Source organism: Lissotriton helveticus, chromosome 12, assembly GCF_964261635.1.
Source record: "Lissotriton helveticus chromosome 12, aLisHel1.1, whole genome shotgun sequence".
Taxonomy (NCBI): domain Eukaryota; kingdom Metazoa; phylum Chordata; class Amphibia; order Caudata; family Salamandridae; genus Lissotriton; species Lissotriton helveticus.
The window spans coordinates 234,244,096-234,258,178 of record NC_136073.1 but is presented as its reverse complement, the minus strand read 5'-3'; the positions used below and the strand labels follow the sequence as shown (position 1 = coordinate 234,258,178).

At 41.2% G+C, this 14,083-nt stretch overlaps 1 protein-coding gene across 1 annotated transcript in view; it reads right to left on the bottom strand.

Moving 5' to 3' along the window:
- Nucleotides 1-14,083, bottom strand: part of CTU2 (cytosolic thiouridylase subunit 2) — a 165,356-nt gene that overhangs the window by 132,965 nt on the left and 18,308 nt on the right. Inside the window, exon 2 of the mRNA XM_078671173.1 lies at nt 5,909-5,983. Within this exon, the coding sequence (XP_078527299.1) occupies nt 5,909-5,983 (75 nt within the window). The remainder of the gene's footprint in view (nt 1-5,908; nt 5,984-14,083) is intronic.

Here is a 14,083-nt window from a genome sequence, read left to right as displayed (position 1 = left end):
TAGGTAAAAATCTAGTGAGTAAAATACTGATGCCAATAGCAGGTATAGGTCTAATTGTGCTAATTGTCGTAATCTGCTGCAAATGCCGAAAACACAAAAAGAAATATGCTATGAATAAAAGAGGAGTGAAACGGAATGTAGATGAACTAGAATTGGAGGAACTGAATAATCAAATTTACAAAAGGGTGAAGAATTCTCACCCTAACAAAGAAGTAAAAGAAAAATTGAATCGAATGTTTGAAGAAATAGAATTGCGAAAGCTGTGAGAAGTTGGCATCTGGTTCCAATTAATAAGTGATGATAGTAAATATCATCAAAGAGGGGATTGATGGAGCAAGGATTCGCACGTTACGCGACTTGCTTGTACTCATGAACCTCGAATAATGTTAATAGTCTAATCAAAATGTTTGTCTTACTAATATTGCACATTTTACACTACACGGGGTGTCCCAGTGACGCTTGCCTAATGTGTACTAAACAGTAATAACGCTTGCTACTAAAATGGCCGCTGCTTCGCGGGAATTTAGTCTGCGCATGCATCGGTCATAATCACGTGACGTGGCGCACTTGCAGTTCTGGTGGGAAATGTTTGCTCATGTGCAATACTGCTAAAATGGCCGCTTTGTTTTCTCATATGCTCCGTGCTTGCAAAGCTGCTTTCGCAAAATTGTTCGTTCCGCACTTATCCTAATGCTATAGTTATTATAAAGTAAGGGGTATAGTGTAGCTATTCATGGTATACAGTGTATTCATTTTTTTTGTATTTCTAAATTGTTTTCGCTTACTTTTCATGTACTGCATTTTTTGGGGCCTGAGGAACACTCGTGACTCCATCTTGAAAAACCTTTCTGGTACTCGTCACGTGATGAGGGAGAGAACCTCATGATACAGTGGAGCCCAGCCAGCTGGCAGCCAAAGCCAAGATGCTCCTGGGAACCTGAACTGTGACCCAGGTGCAGAAGCCGACTTGTACCTAACACTGTTACAATTGTATTTCACTACTGTATGCTCTATTGTATTCTGTAAATCTAGTGTCATGGGAAGCTAGAACTTAAGGGGTGGGTACAAGAACTGAATATTAAGTCTGGGAAAGTCAAAATCTTAGGTAAATGGTGACCTAATCCCCTCCCTTGTCCAATCAGAACTTGGGGACCCTTTCACTTGCAACATTAGTGGGTGGTACACTGACCCGAAAACAGTATAACTAGCCTAGATTTAGCTAGAGAAATTGTTCGACTTGTCCGAATAGCTGACCTGTCACTGACCCAACGAACTCTATAGGTGATTGATACAGAGAGCTGCAGAACACTCTGTCCGTAATTTCCACAAACTCAATCGGGGTTTGGAAACCTTAAGTGCTGGCGAAGCACTTTGCTGGGAGATTCGAGAACCCAATCGGGGTTATTGGCAGATTCCTTGCAGAGAGGGAGTAGCGCAAGCGTTGCATCCGAAGCTGCAGGTGTTGGTCGTACCCTTAGACGAATCCGGTCCTGATCCAAATCCTGGGGTTATCCTGTCCTGACTGTCCATGAGCCGTACCTGTTCACCTACCGGCAACCTAAGTCCTTGAGGGTCCTGTCCCCGTTTTTCCCAACTGACCCGTGGCCAGGGTTAGTTCTACAATCTGTCTTAGGTAAATATAATCCATGAGGGTGTCCGTCATTCTAAACTCTTTCCTATTGTCTTGAACGAAGTATACATTTACATATGTCATTTTAACCTTCTCTCCTTAAATGAGATTTTTCATGTTTTATTGTTTATTAGCATGTTCCACTTTTCACCTACCTTTAGTAAATGCTGAAACTGTTTGCATATAAGGTTGTTCCATTCTTACCCTTCCTATAGAGAATAAGCATATCTGGATAAATAAAATAGTCTGAGTCTCATTTCCTCTGAATCGTTAGTGAAGTTTCGAAAGTCTACTTTGATTAGTATGTTCCCTTTCCTTACCCGCCTTTAGCGAAGTTGTGAAGTTCTGTTTATCTAAATAGCGTGTTCCTTATTTTCCCTTCCTTTATTTTTTCATGATTCTAAATGTTTCTTACTCTCATACATAGTTATACAATTTTCATGATTCTCGTGATAGATAGTTTGATTGGTGTAAACCTTTGGCTCATGACACTAGAAGATAATAATGATTAGATAAAGGTCTTGAAAACTTCCAGAGTTTATGGTTATTTACGAGTACAAAAACATTATTCAACTGTATATGGTATTTTGTTTGTTTGCCTACTTATCTTCACAGCTAGCTCCCTGATCCATTGTGATCATTAGGTACCCGTAACAGTGGAGTGGTAAGTCGGGTACATTGGAAATACAGTAGGAAGGAACTGGGATACTGATAGTAGAGGGTAAGGTTACCCGATTGATAAATATGAAAGATTGAATTTATGGGCCCAATGCGTATATGGTAACATTTGTGAGTCGGGTGACCTGCGCGCTCTATCAGGCGCACCCTGAGAACAAACACATCAGCTCGGCTGGGCTTCACTGACATCGAAAGGAGCGGGAGGCGGGAACTTAACGAAGGCGCTGATGTAAACACTGAATGCGCCCTACATCCTTTAATGTCTATTTATATTTCTTTAAACTGATTGGGGTCGTTTACTGTCCTCACTGGTGTTGCGTGTTAGCAGTTATCGTTGGTACAGACTAGAGAAACCAACCGAAGTTCCGGTTGCCATGGAAACCAGCAAACAGCCACAAGGTCGAATTTCAAATGCAGCCACGAAGAAGAAGCACGAAAAGGGCACCAGCTGGATAAACACAACAGCAGCAACAACGACGAAGTCCAGGAAATGCAGCAGGAGTGAAAGGCAGTAGCAACAACAAAAACATTGAAGCCCTACAACCCTTCCCCAGGAGCATATTTATGGCCCCAGTTCCCGGCATTTCCTGGTGTTCAATCTTCAATTTCTCTGATTGGAGGACAATCACCGATGATGCTGCATACTTTCATGATGTCCTCCAATCAGAGAGCGCCTGAAGATGCCACTATTCGGAATCCAAAACGTAGAGCAAATGTTTTGGATTCCAGATTCAGGCAGTTAAAGGCAAAAGTCCAACGGGAATGAGCGACCCCCTTTCTAGGACTCCACGCCCCCCCCTGCGGGTCGCGCCCCACAGATTGAAGACCCCTGCACTAGGGTGTATTGGTTCAGGCTGCACAGATCAACACAAAACCTTAGTCTGCCATCAGTCTTTTCTGTGATAACCGTAGTGGAAACAAAACTATATCTCACAACTTGCTCTACAAATCCTTCCCAACCTATTTCCTTCAGCATAGATTTACTTCATCTCTCACTAACACAGATACCTTCCTCATTGTGTGTTGTATGGATTCAGCATTTTGAATGAGTAAAAGGTCTCTCTAAATACATCTTTGGCATCACAAATGATGTCCTCAATAGTGGTGCCCTCCGCAGCCATTACTTAAATAGCTCTAAGATTAATAATGATATGCAAATTATATTTATGCACCCATCCTAAAATTGAAGTATCATCCTCTGAAACAAACTACCCATTTTATCTCTTTTTCTCTAAACCCGGCGCCAACCAATTCAAATGTCTTTATGAAGTAATTTTGCTCTTAGCGCCCTCTTGCTGGAACACACTTTTTTTTGTTATGTACTCTTTATTCATTTTCACAGGATATAAACTTATCTCTTTGGACCATCACTGTTCCAGTACATATCAGATTTGTAAGTAGGACAGTGTCAATAACAAATCTGCAACGACCTCCCACCCACCCTGCTACTTTCATCCATCAGTAGTAGTGTGTAAACTGGTACCCATTTGTTGTGCATGGAAGCAAACATTCTGAGCCCTGCAGCCATCCTCTGGGATTACAAGTGGTTCTCTCGGCCTACATAAGGGTTCTCCAAAGTCTGTGCTGGAGGGCCAGATCCATGTCAGATTTTTAACCCCTTCCATGCGGCCGCGATTCTGCGCCTGTGCGGCAAAATCGCGAGTGGGCGGGTTTATGACGGCCCCCAGCCGTCATCAGCACACGAGCCCCGTAGTGCATGATGGCTGGGGGCCGTCATCAGCATGGAAGGGGTTAAGATACTTACAATTGTCTAAATGAGGATATGCTAAAAATCTGACATGGATTAGGCCCTCCAGGACAGACTTTAAAGAACCCTGGCCTTCATGATAGTGCTGGAACTCACTCTTGAGGATTGTGATATATATTGACCCTGAATCAATCACTATGTCAACCTTCTTCCCATTTACTATAAATTCCACCTTTGGGCTACACTACTTATGTTTGTTGTGGTGACAAATGCCTACACTCAACACCCTCCTGACTCCGCCCCTTCTCTCTGAAACCACAACAAGTTTGCTTCTACCACTCTCCCTGCACATACACGCAAAATGTCTTTTTAGACAACACTTCCTTTCTATTTATGGTATAGCATTTTTCAATGTAGCATGATAAAAGCTTCTACACTGGTGCAACCCATTGATGCCTTGCCTACTAGTCCCAGTTGTTTTTGCACCACCAGCCTTCCTCCTATTACCATTTTGCTGCAAAGTAGACAATAAGGTCCTTTTCCCCTAACACTTTCACATCACCATCAGTTGTTCCTGCTGCAGACATCTCTTCAGCTTTTCCCCCCACTATCGTCCATCCCACTCATACAATAAATAAGCAGATTCTTCGACCACCCTGACAATGTCTAAGAGCTTTCAATAATGGGTTTCTTGCTGCCCGTAGTCTCTATTGAATGGTCTTGCTGTTAAATTGCACTGTTAGTCCCAAATAAATTCATCAGTCATTGCTCCAATCTGACACTTCATGGATAACTCTTGTACTTTGGTCACAAGTTCATCTGCAAATTCCGCTATTTGCTGGGAATGTGCATGGAACAAGAATCTTGTCATTCCTATACCACGGACATTGGGAGCATAATTCTTGCTTTTTATCGGGAGGACTTATTTAATGAGAGATGTAAGATTTATAGTTTAGGAATGACATATGTGCACATTAATTCTGCTCTCTTAAAACATGTTGTTTGTCCCCCCTCCTTTTTGTCACAATGGTACACTAACCGGATACGTTTCGTCATTTTCTCTTGTCAAAATTGCAAAATACGTTTTGTCACCACAGATAGTCTTTGCAAAGCACTTTGGTGTAAACAGTATAGAAGTACCCAAAAATAAAATAAACACTGTCGCTGTGTTTTTGGCAAATTCCAATTTTGGAAGAAAATGACGTGAAGCATGTAGAAAAGAATACGTGTCCAATTCTGGTCCACCGGGGATACCCATATTAGCAGGCAGGGGCCCTTGTTGTTAAGCTAACAACTCACATTCCACATGAGATCTGTTTCCCTTTGAGATGACAGGGTGTCCAGGTGTGCAATATTATGTTTTCCCTAGAACAATGTCAAACCCCTCTAGCAATGACATTAGTGAACTTGAAAGGAGACTTGGCTTTTCAGTCCTGTCAGGATTCAAACCTGGGACATACAGGTTATGCACAGAAATGTTCAGCAGGCACAAAAAAATCACATAGATATCTTACCAGTTCATAGCATCGTTTTCCGAACACAAACCAAAACAATCATGCCAGAGTCACGCAACTGAAATTTGGTAATCAGGCATTAAAGTAGGAAAACACTCATTTCGTGCTCTTTCTTGAATTCTATTTAAATAACTCCACCATTTATCATCTGGTCACAACTTTGAGGAATAGTCAGATGACTTAAAAGGATAGTGACGAAGAAAACAGGTGCCATGTAGAAGAATACAGATGTATGACTTGGAAACCTACCTATACAAATGGTCTCTGGAGATATGTGATCCACTGATGTTCAAACTTAATAGGTTGTACGAGCCAGTGCAGTTACTTCTCCTACTCAATATAAACAACAAGAAGCAGTTTGTGCTGCAACAAACTTACCTACAAAAAGCATCACCTGCTCGGATTATTAAGGCAGCAGAACCTTCTTTACACTTCATACACTTTTGTGCCAGGCTGAAAAGAAACAAGCAAACAAAACTTAAATAAAAGGAAAGCTTAACAGACAAAATGCAGAGACAGAAACAACACTGTTCACAAGTGGGTATGAACCCTTCAGTTTCAGATAAATTTACACTTCCAAATTATGAATTTGGTGAGCGCTGCTGCAGGAAGGCAGTCTGTTTATGCTGTGTGTTTGACACCGCTTAATGGCGGTACCAAGAGTCAAAGGATTTGTGTCTGCTGAGAGAAGCAGTGCATGATTCAAGGCATTGGTTGAATACACTAATGTATAACATTGAGAGATCAAAATTAAAATTGTCTGGTGAATGAAACTTGGCATTGCAGAGATCTTGCCAGTACATGCTCACAAGCATGGCCACAGCTGATGTTCATGGTCTTTGGAAAGACCTTGGTTCAGGAAGGAGGATCTCAAAATATGGGACAGGAACCTTCGACACACAAAGTTTGGATGTGTTAGAGTTAGGATCAATTGAGCCACAAACCAGTGGATTCACATGGACCACCGTGGTCACTGGGCATCTCTGCAGCATTTCTATTAGGATGATTAGGTCATAGAACCTTCGGGCTAAGAGCACACAAAGCAAATAGGCAACGCCTGCTGAGTCATCACAGTAAGACTACAAACCAAGGGGGGGTGACAGATTAGGTGGGGTATTTAATTAATTTACAGGGTGGAGTCTGCAGATAGTTATGTCATTTTCTTAACTCCTACACAAGGGGTATTTTGTAAACTGTTCATAATATTCTTGATGACTGCTAATGACATGCACATAGGTCGGAGCATCGTTGCTACACTACTAACAGTAACATTCCGGAGAACGTTCCACAGTGGGTGTAAATAAATGGTGAACTTTATTATGGGAGGCACTGAAGAGCTGATAGAAGAAGAACGGCAATCGATGCCTGTTGCCATCGCTTGTACGTAACAACATAACCCATGATTGGCAAGAATCACTCAACCAAGCAGTGTTTTCTGAAGTCTCTGAAGTAAGGCAGTGTGGCCAGCACTGCTGCCATTTCCATGTTCACCTTAGAGTGAAGCTTTAACAAGAACTAGATTATTGTCACCTCAGTATAGTGCGGAGGTTGAAAACCTTAGGGCTATTGGGTGGAAGTTATGGCTATAATAATGTACAAGACGAATACAAGTACCCTCGAATGAAACTAATATTCTTCTCTGAAGAAGGACAAAAATGAAGGAGTACGTGCCGAGATTAACAGTATTAATGACGAGTGAGTATTTGAGTGCAGAAATAACTTAAATGCGAGTTAACTTAATTGCATCTACCACAGCCCATTGAGGGAGGACTATGTTGTAACATGAGACACAGATGCAAATATATTTTAAATGGGTCCTTCTGAGCAGGAATGATGTTCTAAATTGGTCGTCTGAACCCTTAGCCTGCAACAGTAAATGAGATGTGAGCAAACTGAATAATATTTCTCATAATGCATTGTAGAGGGAGGAGAATATAATATGAATGCATAAAGAACCCCTTGCGCAGTCAGTGTGCAAAACTGTGACAGCATGTAAAGCTCTTAAGTTAATGTGCACAGCAATAGTCACTGTTAAAACAATTTACGAAACAGTACTCCTCCCTCAGAGTGTGCAAAACTGAACATATATACTGCGGAGTTCAAACAGTACATTTAGGATGTGTACAAAACTAACATACAGCAGAAGGGTATAGAGAGCTCATGGGAAACCTGTCCCTGCCTCAGAGTATGCAATGCTGATGGTCAAGTCCATTAGAGTGGATGCATCCTCGTAAACTGTGCCCAGTGTCTCCTTTGATTTTTTTAACTATTTCATGCACATTATGCATGTGATCACTCAAGCATCACTATGTCTGGAAGCCAGTTTAGCAGAAAGATAAGTGTTTATATGAAAACGATTTGAAAGCAATAAGCTTGGGGTCTGCACTGGGGGCTGACGGGAGTTCACAAGAATCACAGCTAAGGCACTCAGTTTGGGGGGTCCAATCCAGATAGGGGCAGTCAACTGGATAGCACGTCGTGCCCTGTTTCACAATAGGTGGAGGGGAGAGAGAGAAGGATGGCAGAATTCAACCTTAAGCAAGCCATCAACAGACCCAGTGACAAGTAGGTGCTCACGCAGTTAAAGAAGCAACATCAGAGAAATTGTGCACAGACTCATCTAGGCTCAAGTGAACTTCAGGATTGGGAAAAACCCATTTTAACCGATGTGGATTACCGCTATGAGCCTTGTAGCAGCTGCAGGAATTTAAAGAAAGCTCAAACCTAGGTGGCTGTCACTGTACAACTGATGCATTCTAGGACTTAACTAGCCTTCAAAACTATGAATGCACAGTCTCAAAACTAGGCAAAAACCTGGTCAGGTGTGTTACCTCCCTTCCACGTACCTTTGCTTCCAAAGCCAAATATTCTAGTCACACCAAAGCCACTTCAACATTTTGGTCTTTGCAGTTGCTTGAACCTCATCACTAGAACATACTCCCCCTCCGCCTCCACTCTATTATTCTATAAATCTCTATAGATCTCCAATCTATAAAACTATTCTAAAAACATACTTTATCAAAGAAGAAGGAAAACTCATCATTCATTATAATAATCACATCTTTCAATTTCTACCCTCTTATCCATATGCCATGTTAATAAACAGGCTGAGATACATTAAAGTGCTTAACGCCTGCAATGTTTTCCATCATTATGCAGTTATCACCAGTTACACTATCCAATCCACCAAACTATTTTGGGTGCTATGAATCGTATTACTATGAACAACACTTCATGCAGAAATGATCAAGCTATTGCTCTTCAAGTAAATCAATACATGAGTAAAGGGAAGGCTATCCATTGCAGGGAACAGCTATCAAGAACAGGTTGGTGGTCAATTACAGCACAACAGCACCTACTGTGGCTGTGCTGGTTAAGAAACACCTGCCTTTGAGAACATCACATTACCAGCTTTGGTATATCAAGGCAATAAACCCCTGCAGGGCAATCTTACTTTTGAACTTCCAGTATCATTGGTTTAAAAGGTACACATGATTGCGAACTGTGATAGGAATACCTAATCGCCCTTCCTGATATTCTTCTATGATTGGTGGGTATAGGAAAAGATACACAATATTGACAGCGAAAGCACATTTAGAGTCATAGGAGCTTACATTTACATCTTTAAAATTGCAAGTGTTCTTTTTAGCTCTCCATACGTACGCTACTACAGTGCTGGGCTTGCAATCGGATTTTCATTGCATGGAAGTTAAGTCCATGAAAAGGTTTCCTGCACTCCCAAACAACATGGTGATTCAGGCGTTTGGGACTGAATTGGGGCTATAGTCTTAAACTCAAGTGCACAACAGCCAACTATTGTATTTTTGCTCATCTGTATCACAGTGTATAATGGTCTGTGGCAAGTACCTTCTTTTATAAACCCTATAAAGACATTCTCTTTTGGACTTCGCCAACCTCCAAGACGATGCATGTGTTATGTGTCACCTCAGCTAGACACCCCCCAATTAGAAAAAGAAGTCTTGGATGAATTCTCATATCCTCCTCATACACCGGACATGTCCATGTCACTCACCTTGGTGACTTAAACCTCCCAAGCAACACAAACACTACGGAAAGGAGACCCACTGCCAAACTCAATACCACACTCAATGTGGTACCGCATATCACCCACCCAACATATTTCAATGGCCACAACCTCAAGCAAGTCTTCACATCACCAACCATCCAATAAAAACCGCTCTGGAATAAACTGGAATTACCCTGCTCAGCACTGAAGCAACATGCCAAGGTCAACAGAAACAAGAACAACCCTTCTGATCTTCAAAGATGTTTTGCTCGACAATGTAGCAGAAACTTTTCTCTCACTCTGCAACCCCCAACCAACAATTGATGTTAACTCCCTTCTGAATGACTTTAACTAGTTTCTAGGCAGCCAGATGAAAATCCATATGATAACTAAAACACGCAATTGCAACATAATCCTCCTCAGTGAGTTGCTACTCCAAACACCTTGCCAATGACAAATGTTCAATCCGCAGACAGGAAGGTAAACGGTAGGCCAACAGAACTCACAAACTTGTACTACTGAAGTGTCAGTCTGCAACGCAGTGAGAACTCCTCACATCAGTTCTAGTCAAGCACTATACCAACTACATAAAAGACACAGGCAATAGAAACAGAAAACTTAAGGTGATCAAGCATTGAATCAATCGCATACCTGACCTTCCAATCCTACACTACACAGATAAATGTTATGCCATCAACTACTTTTTTAGTGAGAAAAAAAATACATCAGATCAGACAGTGCAATACCAACATCAAGCCTACTTTTCCTGTGATATCCACCACTCTGTGCTACATACCACAATAGTTATCCTTAAACCCTCTGCCCCAGTCTTTAGTAAACCTCACCAGCATACTCAATTGCTTTAAAGACATCTCCTTTGGAGATGATGTATTCCACTTAATCTTCATCTATGCCCTAAAAGGAGAAGCCCTCTCACCCCTACTCAAAAGAGACAAAATCTCCCTCACGCCTTCTTCCCAAAAGCTCTCAAGTCAGGCCAGATCCTCCTCCTACAAAGCACACTAGACCTGGATGACATCGGCAAGCCCTGGTTCATCACTTGTGTACGCTACATTTGCAATATCAACAACGCAGTTGACGCACAAACCCACATTTCAAATCAACACCAGCCATCCTGGATGACTATCTAATCACCATGCAGTATGGAAACCTCAGCATTACAAATCAAGATGAGCCCTGTCTAGTCAGATAGCTGGGCTGCTAGTCTGCACAAGAGGGAAGGGGAAGGAACACACTATAAACCATTTAAAGAAAAATAGAAAACCTACCATATGCATTTGCACCTGACATAACCCATGCAAAATCTCTGCAGCAACCCTTCGATAGATAACAGCAGCAATGCGCTCCTGCAGTCATGCAAATTTGAGACCTTATCTCCAAGCATATCCTCGCCAACACCTGTAGGAAAAGGATCCCTGAAGTCTCCACAATCCCACGCAAGCCCTTTTAACCTGAGGCTCCCCCCACTATATCAGCCTCCTGTCAAATGTAGACCTCTGTCACTATATCATACACATTGCTATGTGTACATGTGAATCAATAAACCCTCAGCAAGTCCATAAATATGCCTCCATCCGACGATACCTGCACAGCAGGAAGCCTATTAGTGCACAATCTATCAAATGACTTGCAATTCTAAGGTCCTCTGAAGTATGCCTTATGCTACAGCTTTTATTTGATGCACACCTTCCAGGACTAGCCCTTAATGCTCCTTCATGGGAACGTACACTTGGACTTACACACATCTGCTTGGTCATTCACAGTCTAGTCATGAGATATTAGACCTAGAACACTTCAAGGTCTCACTTCCTCGAACTTATGAAGTGCCTGTGGTGGGCACTAGGAATATATCTTCTAGGAGTGCCATCAACTTGAGTCGTTCTTACAGCTCACTCAAGTCAGTGCTCTACATAATGCATGTCAAAATCACAACATCCACTTCAATGTTTCCAACATACATTCACAAGTTCACACTCTGCAGGCACTCAGAACCACTGCCCTTGCAGCTTGAATGTTTTCCTCGCAAGCTGTATGGAATCGCATTTGTGCAACAAGGAAGAACAACAAATAGATGGTTAAAATTCTATAATTGCAAAACGTGATTAGAACATAGTAATTTAGCAGTTTTGTACTTATACTATCTGAGAAGAAAACAGAGTCCCTGTAAGGCTCAACAGTGAACCGTATTATTTTTCAGAGTCCATAACATACCTGAAAAACAACTGAGATAACACCAAAGATAAAAGAGACTCAATAGTGTTCGATATTCATGGGTTGTTCAGCCACACCCTAAAACCTTGTGATCATGGAGCTCCCAGCAAAAAGGGAGGCTGCACTCAATAGTTCTCAAGCATGGGGATATCAGTCTGACCCAAATGTCATTGCTCATTAAGTGAGAACATCATGGTTGGCACATGTCACCTGAAAGCAGGTGCATAATCATGTACAGCTATCCATCGATAAAAAGTCTTCATAAAACTGTTACGCCTTTTCAAAGGATCCCACATTTGATGATTAAAGGTTTCAGAGATCCTCGTGTCATTCCATAATAACCACACTTTTGAACTTTAGTAACAGAAGTTCAATGCAACAGTGCTGCACCCACTGTCATCAGCATTGTCCCACATTGAAGAAACCCCATTCTCAAGCAGAAGGCCTGCAATACCAAAAGGTGTCTTGTGCCTCTCTCTTCACTGTTTTCTTCAACTTATTTGGTGCTGCACAGCTCTCGTTACAAAGGCTTTGCTTGGGAACACTCATACTGCCCCCCCAAGATGTGTTTCTGTTTGAATGTCCTCCAAGTTCCAATGGGAGAAATCAAGGCCTTGCACCAGTGTCTCCTGCTGCCTTATCCGGCACAGACATAACCATCTTCTGGTCCTCAAGCCCTAACCTGTCACAGACTAGGTGGTGCCCCCCCCTTTAACCTAATCCATACAGGATCATGGTGCAAAGCTAGAGAAGTCAAGGGACATAACAAAGGTCCTCAATGCTGAAGTAAAGCTCCTTGCTTCTGATGGAGCGAGATAGAAAACAAAATTTTGTTTAAACTCGCAAAGTCACATTTCCATAACATGAATAAAATTATTAATGATTTGTGATATGTCGTGCTAATACAACTTAGATTAAACTTTACACGTGGGGGTACTAACATGTGTGCTCATAAACGTGCATAAATGTTGCATCTTTCTGTTCGTACAAAATAATAAAATAATTTATTGTTTTCGTTTTTGTCATTACTAATTGCTGCAAACTTAAAAGAAGCATGTGCTTGTTTTGCTTTTCCTTGTCTGTGTGATGTCATTTCTACTATTCTAGGTGCATATGGGTCTCATGGAAAAACGGAGACTGGTAAATATAAACGCTGCTTTATTTGTTTGCAATGGCTAGGTAACATTTTGATTAATCGGGTGGGTTAATTAATTAGTAAACCATGGGGTGGATACAGAATCTACTTTATTTCTTACATTAATACTTTTCTTGTGTTTGTTTTATACTAGAAAACATAAGTTGCCTGCTTTTGGGCCTAGTCATTTGAACCGCAGAAAAAGAGCTGACATATAATTCTGCAGAAAGTCACGAGACGCCCATTCTGAATTTAAACGTTTATTGAAGCTGCATTCACAAAGCAAAAACTGATGAGCTGACATCATTCTGTCGGACATGGCCAAGGTCGAAAGTGAACATTTTGTCAGTCCTTAACTTGGCATCCGCGGAAGTGTAATGAAAGTCTATGGAAGCTGCGAGGATGACTTAATACATAGTTGCAAACGCAGGAAGCTTCTGGCTTCACGTGGAAGAGACAATGGTCTTTATGAGACATGATTTCATGGAACTTTTTGAGAAACTGGTGACATGTCACTTGTCACTCTCAGCCAATGGGACGTCGAGGATTTCTGAAAACTTTCCTTTGCTAGTTTAGTTAGCGTAGAAAGGTATAAAAAGTCATGCCCTTAGGGTTGGGCTGGCTGCTGCTTTCTGACTTTCCGATGAGAGTGATGTGCTGCTGGACTTTGCGTGGAGCACGTAAGAATCCTCAAAGAACTTTACTTTAATTTCTATCTATTTAGCTTAGTTAGGGAATTAGGTTTTAGAAATGCTAAACTTTATATATTTTCTTTAAATTTGATTCACTTGCTTAAATTGTATTTTTCTCATATTTCATTATAATCATGCTTGCTTTAATGCTAATAAATTTCATTTATAAAACTTTCAACTTATATACCATAATTTAGTAAATAAAATCTTACTTTTGACAAACAAGCTGGTCTTGGTTATTCAGAAGTGTAGGTTACTATTAGCTAGATCACGTCGCCTATGGTGGTCATTTAAATGGTTGGGTTTTATTCTAATGACAATATTCTTTCTGCAAATGTATAAATATGTATATAGTTTGTAGATAATGTGTATATAGATTTATTCTGACCACCTGATTCAGTAGGCCCAAAATATATCAGGTTCATAAATGGGTCCATATTTAGTTTAGAATTTTGTTTATAGGTTAT